The 21,980-nt window shown below is 30.9% G+C and overlaps 2 protein-coding genes across 2 annotated transcripts; both read left to right on the plus strand.

Annotated features, from left to right (window-relative positions):
- The first annotated feature begins 8,877 nt into the window (after window positions 1-8,877).
- LOC124922780 (beta-glucosidase 12-like) lies at window positions 8,878-11,440 on the plus strand. The gene is made up of 10 exons (XM_047463488.1): window positions 8,878-8,953; window positions 9,202-9,279; window positions 9,388-9,475; window positions 9,554-9,809; window positions 9,939-10,054; window positions 10,422-10,639; window positions 10,712-10,743; window positions 10,838-10,940; window positions 11,098-11,197; window positions 11,272-11,440. Exons 1-10 carry the CDS (start codon window positions 8,893-8,895, stop codon window positions 11,438-11,440), a joined length of 1,221 nt encoding a protein of 406 aa, XP_047319444.1. The 5' UTR covers window positions 8,878-8,892.
- Window positions 11,441-17,356: 5,916 nt separating this feature from the next.
- On the plus strand, window positions 17,357-17,928 carry LOC124939763 (secreted RxLR effector protein 161-like). Its single transcript, XM_047480207.1, has 2 exons — window positions 17,357-17,698; window positions 17,914-17,928. Exons 1-2 carry the CDS (start codon window positions 17,357-17,359, stop codon window positions 17,926-17,928), a joined length of 357 nt encoding a protein of 118 aa, XP_047336163.1.
- Window positions 17,929-21,980: the final 4,052 nt, after the last annotated feature.

Raw genomic sequence — 21,980 nt, forward strand, 5'->3', positions numbered from 1 at the left:
AAGAATGATGTATGCTCTTCCGTAAATAAGATAAAGATTTGGATGAGTATAAAGTTTGTGGTGTGTCTAGATGGAAGATCAACCAATCAAGTGGTACGCTTCGGAAAAAGGTGAATGAGAAGTTAATTCCAAATAAAATTTTACGATATTTCCTACTTACACCGAGGTTGTAAAGGTTGTACATGTGCTCTAAAACCGCTCTTCGGATTACTTGGTATAAAGATAATATTAATATTAATGATAAAGTTTTAAAGCATCCAACTAATTTAATGACATGGACATCATTCGATAAAAAGTTTAAATATTTCTCTCCGAGCCTCGGAACGTAAGACTTTCTCTCGCAAGTGACGGGTTCCAACCATTTGCAAATGGAAAAACTTCTTATAATATTTGGCCTGTTATTAGTATCCCTTACATTGTCTCTCCAAAAATTTGTATGGATAAAAATAACTTCATTCTTTCCATGTTAATCCATAGGCCAAAAAGTCTCGGAGAATCGATTGACGTGTTTCTCCATCCATTTATTGACGAGTTAAAAGAGTTATGACGAGCCGTAAAGAATATTTAAAAATGCGGGCTGCTATGTTTTGGAAAATTAATGATTTTCCAATATATACAAATTTATCTTGATAGAGTATGAAGTGAAAACTTGTATGTCTATGTTGTAATAAGAATATAGTTTTGCTGAGATTGATACACTACTAGAAAGTGTGTTACATGAGTCATCTACGATTTTTTCCACCTACTTATCGGCGTAGAAAAAGAGATTCTTTAAACGGTAATACAGAGTTAAGATCAGCACCTGATCTTTTGTCTGGAACCAAAATATTAATGCATACAAGAGATTTGAAAGGCATCTATCTGACTAAATACTGTCCCAAAAGGAGAAAGATTTCTCATGAATACCGGGGTAATAATTGGAATAAAATCAACATACTTTTCAAACTACCATACTAAAAAACCTTGTTTTTGAGGCATAATTGGGATGTGATGCATATTGAGAAAAACCTTTATGATATAATGGAATTTAAAGAAAAAATGAATGATGGATTTAGAGCTCATAAAGATTTGGAATTATTGAACATAAAACATAAATTGCATCCTGTTGAGGTCGATGGTGTTCTTCAATGTCTGTCAGTCCCTTACGCACTTTCCTCGGATCAGAAGAAATAATTATGTATGTTTATTATAGATGTAAAAATGCTAGAAGGGTTCTGCTTCAATATTGGAGGGTGTGTAAACGTAATTGATAAGAAAATATTCGAATTGAAGAGTCACGATTGTCACATTCTATTATAGTAATTGATTCCATTTGCAATACGTACTTTACTTCCGAATTATGTGTACGATTCTTTAGTACACTTGTCTCATAGATAATGTTAAATATTATATATATATATATAATAACATAACATAATTAAAAATAAACTTTTTATAAATCATTAAACACACCTATCTTATAAGATGAACTAATTTCTCATTCTTAATCAATATTTTTATTTTCTCTATTTTCATATATATATATTCTATTCTAATTTTTGTTATTTTTATTTTCTCTCCCATCTTTTATATATATATATATATATATATATATATATATATATATATATATATATATATATATATTATATTTATTTATTTATTTAAATAAAATTATATAATTTTTTTTAATCATATAATATATATTAAGTTTCAATATTTTAAAATATTTATCATATAAATATATAAAATAATAATTATACAATTTTAAATTTCATGCACCAAATTTTATTTTTTTCTCTAAATAATAACATTTTTTCTTGATAATTTAGTAATTATTTTCCTTCATATATAAAAATACATATAATTCGAATAGTTATAATTTACGTATAATATATATATAGATATAATTTCAAATTAAAATCAACAATTATAACTGGTCTAACGATTAAAGTGTTCACATTTTATTTTTCAGACTAGGATTCGAACCTCACATAATACAAATTTCAGAGAAAATATAAAGATATGTGGGCGGATGGTGTGATGGGGAATGAAAGACCTGAGTCCTTAGAGGCTGGTAACATTGGATTTTATGGTTAATTTGCTGAGGGGCGAGAGCTCAAATCAGGCCAGAAGTTGGTTTGCTGAGAAATAAGAGAGACGTGTGAAAGTGTGATTGAGATTGGTGATTGGTGGTTAGTTTGCCGAGAGATAAGAGACATGTGAAAATGTGATGTCATGAGATGGAGAGGTTAATTTTAATTGGTGGTTAGTTTGACGAGAGATAAGAGGTGTGTGAAAGTAATGAGGTCACGAGATTAAAGGTTAATTGTGATTAGTAGTTAATTTTTCATGGATTAGAAGCGTGTGAAAGTATGAGGTCATGAGATTATAAATTGTGGGATTAATGACTAGTTTTTAAGGGGATAAGGGGCCAGTAAGATTTTGATTGATGGTTGGTTTACTGAAGTATAACAAACTGGTAACAAGGGATTGTAAGATCACGAAATTAAAGTTCAATTGTGATTGGTAGTTGAAAATATATGTGAATGACATGTTGATGGACCGAAGTGTGAGGTCAATTGAGATTTTAGTGGATAGTTTGGTTAGTCAAAAACTTACCTACAATATATATGCATAGACACAATTTTAAATTAAAAATCAACAACTATAAGTGGTCTAACAATTAAAGTATTCACATTTCATGTTTGAGATTTAGGTTCGAATTCCACTTAATGCAAGTTTAAGAGAAAGTATGATGGTATATATGAGCGGATGGTATGATGGGAATGAAAAACCTAAGTCTTTGAGACTGGTAGTATAAAGACCAAAAATGATAATGATCATGGTAGTTGCGAATTTTAGAAATGAAAGGCTTAAGTCTAAACCCTATGTCAATTGGTAATTGGTTTACCGATGAATAAGAGGTTAGTAAGATTAGAATTAGTGGTTAGTTTGTTGAGGGTCAAGATGTCAATTTATGTTGGTAGTTGATTTTTTGAGAAATAAGAGAGGCGTGTGAAATTTTGATTGATTTTGGTGGTTTGTTTTCCTAGAGATAAGAGACATATAAAAGTGTGATATCATGAGATGGAGTGGTTCATTGTGATTGGTGGTTGGTTTGACGAGAAATAAGATGCGTGTGAAAGTGCTGAGATCATGAGATTATAGGTCAATTGTGATTGTTAGTTGATTTGTCAATGGATTTGAAACATGCAAAAGTATCAGATCATGAGATTATATGTTGATGTGATTAATGGATGATTTACTAAGGGGATAAGAAGCCAATGAGATTGCGATTGATGGTTGATTTTCTAAAGTATAAGAGAACGGTAATAAAGGATCGTAAGATTGCGATATTAGAGGTCGATTGTGATTGGTAGTTAAAAATATATGTGAATGAGATGTTGATTGACCGAAATATGAGGTCAATTGAGATTTCAGTGTTGGTTCGGTTAGTCAAAAACTTACCTACAATATATATATGTGCATACACACAATTTTAAATTAAAATCAACAATTATAAGTAGTCTAGCGGTTAAAGTATTCACATTTCATATTTGAGACTAAGGTTCGAATTCCACCTAATGCAAATTTAAGAGAAAGTATGATGTTATATGTTGGTGGATGGTATGATGGGCAATGAAAGACTTAAGTCTTTGACAGATGTAGTAGAAAGACCAAAATGACAATTAGTATGTTAGTTACGAATTTGAGAAATGAAAGGCCTAAGTCTAAACCCCTAGGTCGATTGGCATTGGTAATTGATTTACCGATGAATTTGAGGCCAATAATGTTGGAATTGGTGGTTAGTTTGTCGAGGGATAATATGTCGATTCAGGTCGGTGGTTGGTTTGCCGTAAAATAAGAGAGGCATGTGAAAGTGTGATTAAGATTGATGGTTGTGGTTGGTTTACCGAGAGATAGAGGCATGTGAAAGTGTGATGTCATGAGATGCAGAGGTTCATTGGGATTAGTAGTTGGTTTGACGAGAGATAAGAGGTGTGTGAAAGTAATGAAGTCACGAGATTAGAGGTCAATTGTGATTGGTAGTTGGTTTGTCGTTGGATTATAAGTAGGGGTGTTCAACCGGTCGGTTAACTAGTTAAACGGTTCTAGTTAAGTCCGGTTTTACCTTTTATTTTACAAACCGGTTAACCTACCATTATTGGTATCAGTTTTACCGATTTTAGAACCATTGGTTCCGGTCCGTACCGGTTGATTAACCGGTTTAACCGTGGACCAATAATTCTTTTTTTTAAATTAAGTATTAAACATATTAAATGATCTTTTTTTCAAAATCCTTGATTGCGCTTTAATTTTATGCTATTCTCCAAAATTTTTTATCTAAATTATAATATATTATATTATTATTATTATCTAATATTTTATTGATATATTTAAAAATATTTTATAATATATTATATTATTCTAACAATATAATATATTTCAAAACTATCCGTTTTTAAGCTAATAGCCAAATAAATTAGATTTTTTTAAAACAATTCTATACAAATTATAATTTTAAATTTAAAAAAAAACTAATATATATATATTTATATTATTAAATATTATTTATAATATATCTAATATTTACAAAATAACTAATATAAATATATATAATTAAATTATTACTGGTTTACCGGTTAAGCCGCTAGAAAATAGTTCAACCGAAAACCGAACTGTTTAACCAGTAAAAAATCGGTTAACTGGAACCGTTAGAATCGGTAAACCAATAAACCGGTAAAATGAAACCGGTAAGCTATCAGTTCGGTTTTATTATTGGTTTTCTGGTTTTTTTCCACAGCCCTAATTGTAAGCATGTGAAAGTATGAGGTCACGAGATTAGAGGTCGATATAATAAGTGGTTGGTTTATTGAAGGATAAAACACCAGTAAGATTGATATTGGTGGTTGGTTTATTGAAGGATAAGAGACCGGTAACAAAGGATCGTAAGATCACGAGATTAGAGGTCGATTGTGATTGGTAGTTAAAAATATATGTGAATGAGATATTGATTGGTCGAAGTGTGAGGTCAATTGAGATTTAATGGTTGGTTTGACAATGGATAAGAGACGTGTGAAAGTGTGTGAAGTCACAATATTAGTAATGAGAGTTATCCATTGAGAAAAAGAATATTGGTGGTTAAATGTGTGATTGAGATGGTTGTTTGCCCGAAGTGTAAAGGTGAGTTCATGAGATGAAAGGTCAATAAGATTGATGGTTGGTTTGCTAAAGTGAGGGTAAAGAGGTCGCGGTAATGATTTGAGATGGTTGAGGTACAAAATACTCAAAGTAAGGTCACGCGATTAGTAGTGAGATGTTCATTGGAAAACAAAAAATATTTTTCATTAAATATATGAATAATTTTGTTGGTTTACCGAAGAAGTGAGGGTAAAGAGGTTAGTGATATGAGATGGTTGGTTGACCGAAGTGTAAAAGTGAGTTCATGAGATGAGAGGTCATTATGATTGGTGGTTGGTTTGTTAAAGTGAAGGTAAAGAGGTTGTGATAATAATATGAGATGGTTAAGGTATAAAATACTTAAAGTAAGGTCACGAGATTAGTAGTGAGTTGGTCATTGGAGAACAAAAAATATTTACCATTAAATATATTAATGAATTTGTTGATTTACCGAAGAAGTGAGGGTAAAGAGGTTAGTGATATGATGACATGTTAATTTTCCAAAAATGATGGTAAAAGATGTTGATATTGTTGAGATGATTGAGTGCAAAAGTGAGGTCACGAGATTAGTATTATAAGAGGTTTATTAAGTAAGCTAGGATATTGTAGATTAACCAAGAAATGAGAGTGAAAAGTCGAAAAGAAAGAGGTCGGTGATGATGAGAAAAAGTTAAATAAATGTCTTCTTTTCATATTTGTTTTATTTTTTTATGAATAACGAAAACAACGATAAATGAGAAGAGGAAGACAGTCACTAGGCTGTCTCAACTATTGAAGCACCATCATGTTCAGACCATAAATGTTGACGACGAAGAGGATAATGAAGACGATGAAAACTATGATGATGACGATGACGATGACGACGGCAAAGAGGTGAGTATTGGTTTTTCAATTTTATAAATGTGATTTTTATTTATCCTTGTAAGACATTGTGCTAGCTACTCTAGAATGTCATAATTTTTTATGATTTGTGATAATCTTATTTATGTATTTATTTATTGATCTTTGGCCAGATTATTTTGATTACTATGAATGACAATAATAAAAATAATTATTTTTATTTGTTTTGGTACTATAAATCAAGTATTAGTATTAAAAAATGTTTATTTAAATGGGTAAAAAGAAATATAATAATACATTACATTTGACCACAACATTCGACCACATTATTAGATTCTTGTAGCCACCTTTTTTTTTAGCGACCATAATTTACCGTAGTCAATATTTTAACGACAATACTTATTCATGTAGCTATATTTTAGCTAATGGGCCAATAGCAATGGTTGACCATGGTTAATTTAATATGCCTATTTTTAGCGACGGTAAAGTGACCAATAACAATGGTATTTCTCGTCGTCTTTCCCTCATTTTACTGATATTTAAAATTAAACAGATATATATAAAAACATACCTTTTATTTGTGTAATCTGAAAATTTATTAAAAAACTGATTATTTGATACACTTTAACTTTAAAAAGTTACATATAATTACTTTTTCTATTTTTTCAAAAGTTTAAATATATTATATTTCCATTCCCATTCCCAATGATATACATATATTATTATAATATTGAATTAGTTGAATGTATAATTCTATTTAAATAGATTTGTGTTGAATTGTGTCATTAAGGTAAATCATGGCTATTTTGAATCCAAGGTCCAATGTGATCCTAGGCTTAGTAATGACAATAATAATGGTTACAATTAGAGTAAAAGCAAAAACGGTTCTTCCTCCCATTTCTTACTATAATCGTACTAGCTTTTCTCGTGATTTTATCTTTGGAGCTGGTATCTCATCTTATCAGGTAACGAAGATGTAACAATTTAATTATTTTTTATTATAATTTTATAAATATTTATAAAGATAAATTAGTTAATAAGATGATTTTATCACTTCCATGTGTTTGATTAAGGGTAGAGCGAAGGTGGCGCAAAGGAGGATGGGAAAGGTCCAAACATATGCGATATTTTTACACATAAGTTTCCAGGTCTCTTTATTTCTATAATTAATTCTTAATAAGTCATGATTATTAATTGAAAATAATTGATTATATATAATTTATAAATGAAGAGAAAGTGGATAGAAGCACTGGAGACGTCGCTGATGACTTTTATCATCTCTACAAGGTACATATCATCCATATATATATATATATATTTGAAAATAATTTTTGGAGTTGGATATAAGAATGAGAATGAGAATGAACTTAGATAAAATAAAAAACAAATTTCAATTTCTTTGTAAATATACTTAAGGACTTGTTTGAAATACTGTCACTTGTAATATGTAAAATGAAGTAATCCAATGATTTTTTATTAAAACTTCATCTAGTTTGGTATGTGGTATGGATTATAACCACTACATATTATTCCAAAATTTTCAATAATATTATATTGAAACTTTCAAAAGAAGAAAAAAATAATGGAAATTAATAATATATTATATATTTTATATTTATATTTATTTATATATATATATATATATATATATATATATATATATATATATATATATATATATATTAACCTACCTAATTATTAATTATTTGTTTTCTTGATTTGGTTAAAATTCTCCTCCAATCAAAAATAATTAGAACCCATTATATAAGTTTGGGGATTGTTTTTATGTGAGATTAGTTTTTAAATTAATATTGTTTGGTGAAAAATAACTCATTTTTTTTAAATGATCCAAAATTCTCTTAATAATACTTTAAAAACATGGACATTAAACAACCAAAATACCATGGTAATTACTTATATTTTGTTAATAAATATCATTTACAACTATTCAAAACATAATAATTAAGCCATTGCCCACAAAAAAAAAATCATTGTCATATATGTAAAATCCTGATGATATTTAAAAAAAAAAAATCGGAGAACTTGTATATTTTGGAAACTCAGATAACTTGTATATTTTGGAAACTCCTTTTGTCATTTTAAAAAAAAAAAAGAGTAAAATTTTTTTTAATGAAAAATGAAGTATCAATCAAATTAAAATAATCTGAAAATTGGTCAAAATATTTTTTTACTTTTTACATAACTATTTTATTAATCTACCCACACTTTTTTTTAATAAATTAATTAAATAATATTAGTTTTACTTTTTACCGCAATTTTAAAAATTATATTAATTTTGAAAAAATTTACAAAATCAGTAATTGAGATTGTGACAAAAATACCATACGTTATATATTAATATGAGTAGTGACGGGGAATTGGAATAGAGAATATGAGAATAAATTATCTGTCATCACATAATTGGTTGGAAAAACATAAAGAACGAGAAGATAGAAGAAACTTTTTTTTTTGTTATTTTTAAAGTCAATCAAATTGCAACACATCATTCTTCGTTACTTCCTCCAAATTTATCATCTATAACATTTCTTATGCATATTAGTATTATGAATGATTTTGTTTTTAGTAATGTCCGGAATACCAATATGGTATCTACGCTTCTATATATTCTTTTAATGTATCTAAAATTTAAAAATGAATATAAAATGTATTTAGTATCTTGGTTTAATTAGAAAGATATATGTTCCATTAAGTAAATATAAAATATAGTTAGTTTAAGCATCTTTAAAAAAATTGAAAGAATAAAGTTATAACCCAATTTTAACCTAAGATATTTTTAAATAAACCAAACACTAGTGTTATTTTTTATTAAGCAAGACTATTGTAATATGAATGTAATTGAATTCATTAATGAAGGGAGATGTGGGACTCATGAAGATCATTGGAATGGATGCTTTCAGATTTTCTATCTCATGGGCTAGAATATTACCTAGTAAGCTTAATTAATTTCATCAAATATCATATTTAATATCTTTAATTAAATTATTAATCCCTTTAAACAATATATTAATTTTATGACTAATAAAAATGTAAAAGATCGTAATTATTTAGAAAGTAATTTGAATAAAAATATAAAAATAAATCTATAATGTTAATTTGGTCCAATTATTGTGGGCTCTAAAGAAAATTAGACATTTTTATTTGAATTTTAATATTTTATATATCTAAATTGTTAATTAGGAGGCAATCTCAGTGGAGGAATAAACAAGGCCGGCATAAAATTCTACAACAACCTCATCAACCAACTGCTATCTAAGGGTTAATACAATTTCATCTTAATTTTAACATTTATTAATTTAACTTTAATTTTACTCCCTTTTAAAATTAAATTAATAAAATTGTATATTTTCTTAAATGGGCACACAGGAATCCAGCCCTTTGTAACAATCTTTCATTGGGATCTTCCACAAGCCCTCGAAGATAAATATGGCGGCTTTCTTAGCCCTCGTATTGTGTAAAGTTTTGAACTCATTATCTTACAAACAAATTAGTTTTTATATTAACATAACTTTTTATGTGCTGATTAATGTAGCGACGATTTTAAGGATTTTGCGGAGCTATGCTTCAAAGAGTTTGGAGATAGGGTTAAGCATTGGATAACGATGAATGAACCGTGGTCTTACAGTGATGGCGGTTACAATGTAGGTGTGATCGCACCTGGACGTTGCTCTGCATGGATGAACGCGGGTTGTCCAGCTGGAAACTCTGGCATCGAGCCTTATATTGTTTCTCATAATCTCATCATTTCTCATGCAGCCGCTGTCAAAGTTTATAAGGACAAATATCAGGTAAGGAGGCTTTGATTTTTCTTTTATTCTTTCGGATGAAGCTAGAAATTCGGTACACATTATGGCCCAACTCTTAGTTCAAGATTCTTAGAGGTTGAGTTAACTTAATTTTTCATTTCTATGTTGTAGAGTTACCAAAAGGGGCAAATAGGGATAACTTTGTTGTGTTATTGGGCACATCCCTTTACCAACACCAAAGCTGACAAGGAAGCAGCTCAAAGGGCTATAGATTTTGAATATGGTTGGTAAGTCAAACTATAACTAGCCCTCCTTAAACACTTAACATTTGTGTTAAAAGAAAGGTTAGATCAATAGAAAAAGCTATATTAACGCCACTATAAATGATATTCGAGAAATTAGTTAGTGTAGTTTTACATAATTTTGTTAACGTTTTCTTGTGCAACCTCAAATATAGTTTCATAAAGTGTTTCGAAATAAGTAAAAGACTTCGACCCCTTAAAATTGAGATCATTTTCATTCTTACTACTTTTAGAGAAGCACTTTAACTCATATTGCAAATAATACTGACGTGGGAGTTAAGTGGCACCATCTAGATCACATGTGTTAATTGTTGGATTGAGAACTTCAATAATTGTTTTATATTTTGGACAGGTTTATGGATCCAATAGTGTACGGAGAGTACCCAGAGATAATGAGAAAACTTGTAGGAAAAAGACTACCAACATTTACACCAGAACAAGTTAAATTGATAAAAGGATCATATGATTTCATTGGGCTTAATTACTATATAACAAGATATGCAATAAATGTACCTTCAGCCAAGTCTGTCAACCTTAGCTTCACAACTGATGCTCAAGTTAATTTCACAAGTAAGCAATTAAAATTTTCTTAAGATTTCATATATTTTTTACTGTTTTAATTCTTCGTTTTACTTCATTCAGCCATTCGCAATGGAGTTGCCCTAGGAAAGCCGGTAGGTGAATTATTTTATTGCATTAGTTGCAAATATAAATTAATTATTCTATTTTATTGTTTAATTTATTTGGTAAAATTTTAATTTTTTGCAGACAGGTTTGCCTGGTGTTTATAGTTACCCCAAAGGTCTTACTGAGTTATTAGTTTACACCAAGGAAAAGTATAATGATCCCATTATTTACATAACAGAGAATGGTAAGTTTACATTCTTTGGTTTAAATTATTTGAAGACTGAAAAATCATAAATGAACCCTTAATCTATTTAAAAAAAATTATATTCAATTATTTTTTCTAATTTAAAATAACCAATGAAATTAAGTTAATAAAAGAAGTTATTGTTATTTGGATTTAGGAGCGGGAGATAAAAGTAATTTGACAACAGAAGGCATTAAAGATATTCAAAGAGTATCTTTCTATTATAATCATCTCCTGGCGGTTGAAAATGCAATCAAGTAAGTGTTGCGATTTACATATATTTAATTTCTTCTTCCTATAATAATTTAAATTTAAATATATTTAATTGCAGAGTCGGTGTTAATGTAAAAGGGTATTTTTGTTGGTCATTTATGGACAACTTTGAATGGATGTCTGGTTACACCGTGAGATTTGGACTTGTTTATGTCGATTATAAAGATGGTCTCAAAAGATATCTCAAGTATTCTGCTCGTTGGTTTAAAACGTTTCTCAACAAATGAGACTCTTGAACTTTCTATAATGTAGAATTTTACATTTCATTTCAAATAATAAGATTATCGTTCGTAATCAACCACACAATTTTCTCGTCTTTTATTTATCGTAGTATTATGATAAAGTTGTAACGACTACAAATTTAAATAAGTAAAATATGTTGGTTTGATGTTAATCTTCTTTTTCTTAATAATATTTTACATATAAAATGTCTATTAGCATATAACTATAAAAAAGAATAAAAGAAAACTTTTAATCCCTTTGGTCATTAGGCAAGATATACAACTATTTTCGTTTCTCTTTAACGACTAATTTCTAAAAATCGTAATAATATTATTCAATAAACTCCACATGAAGGCAAATAAATCAATGAGCCCAATGGGCTTGGATTGTGACGGAATTCTGGGCTGGGCCTCTTTGTTTTATCAAGCATGGTAATCTTAAATTATTATTATTTTGAGAAAAAATTCAAGAATTATATCATTAATTATTAAGTTTATTTCAGTGTAGATGATTATGATATATTTACTATTGTTATTGCCTCCTATTTTTACTTGAGCAATTTATATAAAATACTTATAAAGATTAGATGTTTTTGTTCTTGTCTTTTTTTTTATTGTGTTTGCATATAAATTAAGATTACCCATATTAAAAAAAATTCAATTGAACTAATAACAATGATTTTCATCGTTTTTCATTATTCCCGTTAATTAGTGATTATAATTAACGTATTAACACTGAATTTTAGGTTTTTAAAAGCACTTTGTAGCGAAGCTCATACGGTTTAGATTTTCATTCAAGGTTTCTTAAAACCCGAAGATTCATATGGACTTCTTTTAGTGTCTCTTATACAAATATTTTTTAATTTAAAAATAGATTTTTTATAGAATAATATTACATGTTCAATGGGAAAACATCAAAATAATTATATAAAAACGACACAAATCAAGAAACTCAAACATCATATGTACACAGAAAAATTAAACTTTATTCAACCAAAATCCACATTTTTAGTGCAAATTTTCAAAAAACAAAATTCAAATAATCATACACAACAATTAAACAAGTCATAATGAGAAATTAATGGTTATAAATATGAACTTCTTGTCCATCTTTTATAATATACTTCCTTACATTCATTAATTTTACTATCACATCCCCTATAATATTACTCAATTCATTGATCATGTTCATAAAAATATAAAAAATACAAATTAAGTTAAACAATATTAAAAATTTATTCCAAAATCATGTTATTTGTTTTTTATCGAATATGAGACTATATTAAATTATCAATGAAATTGAAAAAGACTTGCATGTATATAAATATATATGCTAGATTAATTATTATTCAAGATATTCAAGATAATTGTGTGACAAATATTAGATATATTAAAACTAAATTTCCATAGAAACACTAGCTCTATTTTTTGTTTTTCATAACAAAAATTACTGGTTATTAAAAATTAATATGATCTTTTTAATTTTAATTTTAAATTTAATAAAAATAAAATAAGATAGATATTTTAACATTTTTATTAATAAATTAAATAATTGATTAATTAAAATAATATAGATATAATAGAAATATATATTTTTATTTTTTTTAAATAAATCCAAAATAACACATTATTTCACTTAATTAATTAACCAAAATATTAAAATATATTTTATTTAAAATTATTATTTTTTATATTATTTATATATATCAATATCATTTAAGTCATTTTATCAAAAAAAAAAATATATACTTTCACTTCATCACTAATTATCATTTTTCTTTTTACACGTTATTCAAATAATTTTATCGAATAAGTCCTGAGAGCTGGTTCGGATTGAATTATTTAAATAATTTAGATGGAAAAAAAATAATAATAATTAATAAAATTATCTTGAGGAAGTTGAAAGTGAAAGTGGGTTTTCTTTTTATATATATATATATATATATATTATAAAAAATAGTTATTAGGTCATTGACCAAACTAAGAATTGAAAAGAAAATAAATAAGTCCTAATAAGTGTGTCCAAAGAGAGAACAATCACATTCCCTACCTTCTAAAAGGCGAAAAGATGGAGTGGATCATTTTTTCAAGCCAATTCAGTCCTTATTCATCTTCCATGGCATTTTTTTTTAAGCTAACCATTCATTCTCTCATTGGAGACGACTCACATGAAAGAAACATGTGTGTAACGTTTTGCCTTTAGTATAGGAATTAATAATTTCAGTTACATCACATTTATTCCACAATTATGCTTATTAAGTTAGATGTTTTACGTTTTCTTTCTTTCTGACTTTAGATAGTTGTAATTATTTTTCATTAGTAGTAATCTATTTTATCTTTATCTTTGACAATAAAATATCTCTCTTCATCTGTTTTTTTCACACTTCATTGTTCATCATTTTCTTGCATTCCGCATAACAATTGGTATCAGAGCGGGTTAGATCCGATCAGATTATCACTATTTGTTTTCTGAAAAGAGAATGTCTTCAACGAATCTGAAAATCGAAAAATTCATAGGACGAAACAGTTTTGGTATATGGCAGATCAAAATGCGAGCCTTGCTTAAACAACAAGGCGTCTGGGCACCATTGTCGAAGGAAAATGCGAAGATAGTTGCAGGTCCTGCAAAGGAGTCTACCTCTGGTAAAATCACTACTGAGCTTGAGGTCTTGGAAGAGAAGGCACACTCAATGATTTTACTCTGTCTGGCTAATGAAGTGATTACTGAGGTATCAGATGAAGATACCGCAATCGGTCTGTGGTCGAAGTTAGAGGCTTTGTACATGACAAAGTCACTAACTAACAAGTTGTTATTGAAGCAACGCCTGTTCAGTCTTCGTATGCTTGAAGGTAAGTCTTTTCGTGAACATCTTGATAAGTTAAACACTATATTACTTGAATTGAGAAATATAGATGTTAAGATCGAAGATGAAGATGTTGCGTTAATTCTGTTGGTATCTTTACCCAACTCGCTTAAAATTTTTGTTCAATCGTTCGTTGTGGGTAAAGACTCTAACTCTAGAGGAAGTTCGGTCAGCACTTCATAATAGAGAACTACGCCATAACGCGAACGGTGAAATTGTAGACAGTCAAGCATCTGGGTTGATTGCCAGTACAGTCAACTATAAAGGGTCTGGAAAGAAGAAGGATCAGAAATACAAAGTTAAGGTCCCTAGTGCTAAAGACATCTGCAATTACTGTAAAGAACCTGGTCATTGGAATAATAATTGTCCTAAGAAAAGGGGCAAATATTCTACGGCTGCGATAGCACATAAAGACAGAGACATCGACTCGGAGGAGGACATTTCCCTTATAGCTAACGCTTCTCTACACCCTATTGATACGTGGGTGTTGGATTCAGGGTGTTCATATCATATGAGTCCGAACAAAGAATGGTTCGATACCTATGAAGATTATGATGGTGGAAACTTTGTCATGGGAAATAATGCCATATGTAAAACGGTGGGTATTGGAACTATCAAGATTCTGACTAATGATGGTAAGATACGGACCCTAACTGACGTTCGACATGTTCCTCAACTAAAGAAAAACTTAATATCTTTAGGCATTTTAGATGCTAAAGGTTTCAAGTTTAGCGGTGAAGAAGGAACATTGTGCATCAGTAAAGGTTCAAAATTAATACTGAAAGGTATCAAACAAAATACCTTATATATACTACAAGGTAAGACGCTGACAAGTTCCGCTGCGGTCGCATCCAAATCTGTGAATCGACACCCTGATGTAACCAAGTTGTGGCATATGCGACTTGGACATATGGGGGAGAGGGGGATGCAAATTCTGTCCAAACGGGATCTTCTATCTGGCCACAAGGTTACCAACCTTGAGTTGTGTGAACACTGCATTTTTGGGAAAAAGCATCGCAGTAAGTTCAGTAAGGGAGTTCACAAAATTAAGGGCACACTGGATTATATCCACTCTGATTGTTGGGGTCCTGCTCAAGTTGAAGGTATAAGAGATTATAGCTATTTTGTAACATTCATATATGATTACTCAAGGATGACCTGGTTGTATCTTCTAAGACATTAAAGCGAAGTATTTAAGACCTTCAAACATTGGAAGACACTGTTGGAGAATCAAACTGGAAAGAAGGTTAAAAGGCTACGAATAGATAATGGACTTGAATTCTGTTCATCTGAGTTTATTGAGTTCTGCAGGGATATGGGGATTGCAAGACATCACACGGTCCGAGGTACACCACAGCAGAATGGTGTAGCAGAAAGGGTGAATCAAACATTGTTAGAGAGAGTTAGAAGCATGCTCTCTAATGCTGGATTGGCTAGAAAGTACTGGAGTGAGGCTTTCTTAACGGCTTGCTATATGATAAATCGTGTACCACACACCTGGATTGATTGCAGAATCCCTTACGAGGTATGGTCTGGTAACGTCGTTGATTATTCTCATCTGAAAGTCTTTGGGTGCACATCTTACTATCATGTTAATGAAGGGAAGTTGGAACCAAGGGCAAAACATGGTATTTTCATGGGCAATGGAGATGGAGTCAAGGGATATAGAATCTGGTCATCTTCTGAAGGTAGAGTAATCCTCAGCAGGGATGTCACCTTTAATGAGAAGTTTATACTTAACTCCTCTATCAAGCCATCACTTTCTGGAGAAAATAATAATACTGAGAAACAGGTGGAGCTTGAGGTGACTCCAGTTCAAGGGACAATTGACATGACACACGATACTGATAAGCCATCTGAGGAAGTTTATCAATTTGGAGCACCTGAAAGTCAATCTGACATTGCAACACGACCTAAAAGGCAAATTAAAGCTCCTGACAGTTTTAAATCATTCAATCGAGGGAAGAAAGATCTCAACTGTTCCTGGAAGTAGGACAATTAGTCCCTCTATGAATGATACTGAAGAAATGGTAAGTTATGCACTTCAGGTAGCTGAAGATGTCATACATAACGAGCCATCTTCTTACAATGAAGTTGTTAATGGTGGTAATTCTACGTAATGGATTGCTGCCATGTGTGAGGAAATGGAATCACTTCACAAGAATAATACATTGGAGCTGGTTACTTTACCTAAGGGAAGAAGAGTCATTGGGTGCAAATGGATTTTCAAAAGGAAAGATGGAACATCTAGTGCTGAAGGGACCAGATATAAAGCACGATTAGTTGCCAAGGGATTCAGTCAAAAGGAAGACGTAGACTACAATGAGATATTCTCACATGTAGTCCGACACACTTCTATCAGGGTAAGCTATAGTAGCACATCAGGATCTAGAACTCGAGCAGTTAGACGTGAAGACGACTTTCTTACATGGTGAGATCGAGGAGGATATACTGGTGAGTCAGCCTGAAGGATTTCTTATTCCTTGTAAGGAAACACATGTTTGTAGTCTGAAGAAGTCTTTGTATGGACTTAAACAGTCTCCTCGACAGTGGTATAAGCGGTTTGACAATTTTATGATTGAACATGGTTACAATAGGAGTGCATATGATTGTTGTGTCTATCACAACAAAATCGGTGATGGTTCTTTGATTTATTTACTCCTATATGTAGAAGACATGTTAATCGCAGCCAAGAAGATGTCGGAGATTCAAAAGCTGAAAGACCTTCTCAGTTCTGAGTTTGATATGAAAGATCTAGGTGGAGCACGGAAAATTCTAGGCATGAAAATAGTAAGAGATCGAGTTCAAAAGAAGCTATTTCTTTCACAGAAGAGTTATATTTTGAAAATGTTGTCTCGTTTTGGGATGAGTACAGCAAAAGCTCTCAATACTCCTGCAGTTGTTACTGATTATTTGTCTACATTCGCACCCTAGTCTGAAAGCTAAGAAGTTATACATGTCTAATGTACCGTATGCTAGTGCGGTGGGTAGTTTAATGTATGCCATGGTATGCACTAGACCTGATATTATGTATTCAGTTAGTGTTGTTAGCAGGTTTATGTCTCGACCTGGTAAGGAACACTGTCAAGTGGTAAAGCGAATATTTCGCTATCTGAGAGGCACATCCGATGTTGGTCTCTTTTATAGGAGTAATAACCAGTGTCTCGTAACTGGTTATTCGGACTCAGATTATGCTGCAGATATCGATGGTAGAAGATCAATGACTAGTTATGTTTACACTCTTGGTGACTTTGTGGTTAGTTGGAAGACAACATTACAGTCGACGGTGACGTTGTCCACTACCGAGGCTGAGTATATGGCGCTAACTGAAGCAGTCAAGGAGGGTATATGGTTGAAAGGATTAATCAGTGACCTTAGTATCCATCATGATCATGCAATTGTTTTTTGTGATAGCTTAAGTGCTATTTGTTTGGCCAAAGATCAAGTGCATCATGATAGAACCAAACATATTGATGTTCGTTATCAATTTCTTCGTACTGAGAGGAGAATCAAAGTGAAGAAGATCAGCACACATCATAATCCTGCTGACATGTTCACGAAGCTGGTCCCACTTAGCAAATTCACTCATTGTTTGGATTTGCTAAATGTTGACAGTTGGAAGTAGCCTGATAAGGCTTTTTTTGTTGGGTGATACTAAGGCAAGGTGGAGATTTGTAACGTTTTTCCTTTAGTATATGAATTAATAATTTCAGTTACATCACATTTATTCCACAATTATGCTTATTAAGTTAGATGTTTTACGTTTTCTTTCTTTCTGACTTTAGATAGTTGTAATTCTTTTTCATTAGTAGTAATCTGTTTTATCTTTATCTTTGAAAATAAAATATCTCTCTTCATCTGTTTTTTTCACAATTCATTGTTCATCACTTTCTTGCATTCCGCATTCTTGTATTCCGCACAACATGAAAGAAACCATTCATTCTCTCATTGGAGACAACTCACATGAAAGAAACATGTGCATTTCCCAACCTTGTTTCCTATAAACATTACATCTTCTTCCCATATGTTTTGTTTTGTAGCTAATTGCACTTATAAATACATTTTTGGAATTTTCGACTTATTCTAGGACACCTTTGAAACATGCTCATTAAGACCGTCATAGATAATAAAAGTCTTATTTAAACAATGCAAATACAAATAAAATTAGAATAAAATGTGTCATTCTCATACTTTAATGATAATAAAATGCTCCAAAATTGTCTCGTTTATCTTACGTCAAAATGAAATGAGACATTGTTACACTTCTAAAGAACATATACACGTTATAAAAGCGAAACTATCTTTTATTATTTTATTGTTACATTTTTATTAGCGAATAAATCTACAAAACATTAGTATTATAAGCCGAATTACATATTTTAAAAAGATAAATTAAATCATTTAATGAACTAGATAAAACTAACTAGACTCGTCAAAGGACATTCAAAGAGACCCCATTTCATGTGTCCATCTTTTATTTTCTTTTCATCATTGCAATTCATTATTGTCCATGAAATGAAACTCCAACAAAAATTCTCAGCCACAAGATATATACAAATAAATTAAAGTACTTAATTATGGCCCTGAGACATTGGGTATGTCAACCAAACAGGGAACAAATGAGATTGGGTGATCCAAGGAGCTAAAGACAATTAATATGAGCCAGCCATTTGTTTAGATTAACTAATAATTAGTTTATTAATAATATCCTTTTACCTTAATTATCCAATCCAAACATTCAACGTGATGGGCTAATAACTTATAATCATTATCAACTTTTGCTTCTTATATTTTCTATTTTCATTTTATAATAATTAACTCAGCAACTAAAACCATCACAGGTTATAGGATTTTGTCAATAGTTCAAATATTTTAACCTAACAATTAAAACCATCACTAGATTATAGAATTATGTGATCAATAGTTCAACTATTTTATAATCGATAATAATAAAAACACATTAAGTGGAAGTTGTTCGTTTTAATCTATTTTATAACTTTAGTTAAAAATATTTTGTAAAAACTAAAACAAATCATATGCTCATAATGTCAGGCGCTGATCACATGGCCAATTGATTTGGTCATGTGATGTCGGAGATGGGTAATTTCTTTTTAAATTAATTTTATTTTGTGGCAGTAAAGAAAATTAATGTCCAACATTATTATCAAAATAAATTATTGATCCAGAGTTAATTCAGTGACCGTTAGATAAAATATCATGTTCTTTAATTTACAAATGAATGTGACCGTTTGGGCAGCAATGCTAATTATGTCAGGAACTTAGCACTAATTAAATGATATCTTCCCAGAAAAATTACATTGAGGTAAATATGATTAGAATCCATCTGAATGCTGGTTTAGTTCAAAATAGTACCACTTATAATTATAAGATCATTACTATTTTTTTGTTTTTAAATTATGCATTCATCTAGATATTTCAATGATAAATTAAATGTTGGAACTAAATAACTTATTATATTTATGAAATCTCAAATTCATTTTTTATTTAAGAAATGGGAAGAACGAATTTATCATCCTACACGCTGTAATTTGGATTGATTTGGAGATTTTCTGCGAGATAATATCAGGGTTCGGGGATCTCTGCAATTCATTAATACACCTGTAAATAATTAAAAAATATATATTTTGATAGGATCGGCTTTATTGATGGGGATGGGGTCTGGCTAAGGATGAATGCTTATGAAAAACGGTTTGAAAGAAATCCTGTTAGGGATTTAATTCGCTTTCTATTCTACGCAAACACTTGTAAACACTTGAAACAGATTCAAGGCGGAATTGTTTACTTGGGTTTGAAGCACAAGATGAAATATGAAAAGATGACAGAAATGAAAGAACACATCAGTTTGTTTATGGATGTTCGGAGAAACTCTCCTACGTCACCCCTTCTTCCAACCACCGGAAGGATTCACTATAATATGATTCAAATCAAATACAGTTTACACACTAGCTCACTATTGAACATAACACTTTCTGTTCAATTACAAGATGAAGAATATCACTCAGCTAAAGGTGTGTTTTTGATTCTAGCTCTCTCTTGATTCACACACAGTACAATCAGAAAGCAGCTTCACGAAAATGAATAATCAAAGACTTGAATTCTCTGTAATTTCAGTAAGCAAGATGATCGAGAGATTTGTAGTTCGTAAGGCTAGCAGTTCTTGAGACAGATTGTCCGTTGTCCTTGAGATTTGTTAAATAATGAGCAGGAGCTAACGGTCGAATCTTTTAGAATGATACGTGACACTCTTCAATTAGAAAGTCTCCATTGTACACAGCAGGTTCTGAGCACAAGGATCGTGGTCGTACATCACTGGTAGTGCGCCGAATATTCCATCAAGGATGTACTTGCAAAACAAGTAATATGAGGAAAATTCTCTTACGTGGCATTCGTTGGTTGGTTGCATATAGCTGTTGTACTGATCTTTACTAGAAAGTGGAGCAGGAGTAGGGTACAGTTATAGCACGTGGGTAGGTGAATGCTAGCTTCAAGCAAACTACTTAAGCTTAGCATTAGACGTATTTCAGTTAGACGGATTGTGAAAATCAGTCTAATGAAATCAAACATCCCCTTCTAATAACAAAGTCTATTAGACCGCCTGGTCTAATAGAATCAGACTCACGTCTAATTAAAATAACAATTAGACTGTACATCTAACTCCACTGAGTTAGACTACATATCTAATTCCGGTTCTACCTTAGACTAATCTGAAGGAGTTAGAATCACGTCTAACTTTCATTTAATTAGACTACACGTCTAATTATCTAATAACCATTAGATTGTACGTCTAACTCCACTGAGTTAGACTACACGTCTAATTCCGGTTCTACCTCAGACTAATCTGAAGGAGTTAGACTCACGTCTAACTTTCACTTAATTAGAATACACGTCTAATTATCTAATAACCACTACACTATACGTCTAACTCCACTGAGTTAGACTACACGTCTAATTACGGTTCTACCTCAGACTAATCTGAAGGAGTTAGACTCACGTCTAACTCTCACTTAATTAGATTACACGTCTAATTATCAAATAAACATTAGACTATGCGTCTAACTCCACTGTGTTAGACTACACGTCTAATTCCGGTTCTACCTCAAACTAATCTGAAGGAGTTAGACTCACGTCTAACTTTCACTTAATTAGACTACACGTCTAATTATCCAGTAACCATTAGACTGTACGTCTAACTCCACTGAGTTAGACTACACGTCTAATTCCGGTTCTACCTCAGACTAATCTGAAGGAGTTAGACTCACGTCTAACTTTCACTTTCTATTAGACTGCACGTCTAACTCCGCACATATTAGACTATCCGTCTAATTGCAAATATATTAGACTGTACGTCTAATTCCGAATATCTATTAGACCATCCGTCTAATTGTAAGTCTATTAGACTACACGTCTAACTCCGCTGAGTTAGACTGTACGTCTAATTCCATACATTCATTAGACTTACGTCTAATTCCGTGTATTCATTAGACTTATGTCTAATTCTATGCATTCATTAGACTACACGTCTAACTCCGATGAGTTAGACTGTACGTCTAATTCTATGCATTTATTAGACTACACGTCTAACTCCGATGAGTTAGACTATATGTCTAATTCTATGCATTCATTAGACTACACGTCTAACTCCGATGCTTTAGACTGTACGT

The sequence above is a fragment of the Impatiens glandulifera genome, chromosome 1 (genome assembly GCF_907164915.1).
Source record: "Impatiens glandulifera chromosome 1, dImpGla2.1, whole genome shotgun sequence".
Classification (NCBI taxonomy): Eukaryota; Viridiplantae; Streptophyta; class Magnoliopsida; order Ericales; family Balsaminaceae; genus Impatiens; species Impatiens glandulifera.

What these genes read in the sequence shown, in the direction of transcription:
- LOC124922780 (XM_047463488.1), top strand. Translation starts at nt 8,893, where the DNA reads ATGAAGATCATTGGAATGGATGCTTTCAGATTTTCTATCTCATGGGCT. An exon ending in TTTCTTAGCCCTCGTATTGT is followed by an intron (nt 9,476 to 9,553) that starts GTAAAGTTTTGA and finishes TGATTAATGTAG; the next exon opens with CGACGATTTTAAGGATTTTG. An exon ending in GCGGTTGAAAATGCAATCAA is followed by an intron (nt 11,198 to 11,271) that starts GTAAGTGTTGCG and finishes ATTTAATTGCAG; the next exon opens with AGTCGGTGTTAATGTAAAAG.
- LOC124939763 (XM_047480207.1), top strand. Translation starts at nt 17,357, where the DNA reads ATGTCTCGACCTGGTAAGGAACACTGTCAAGTGGTAAAGCGAATATTT.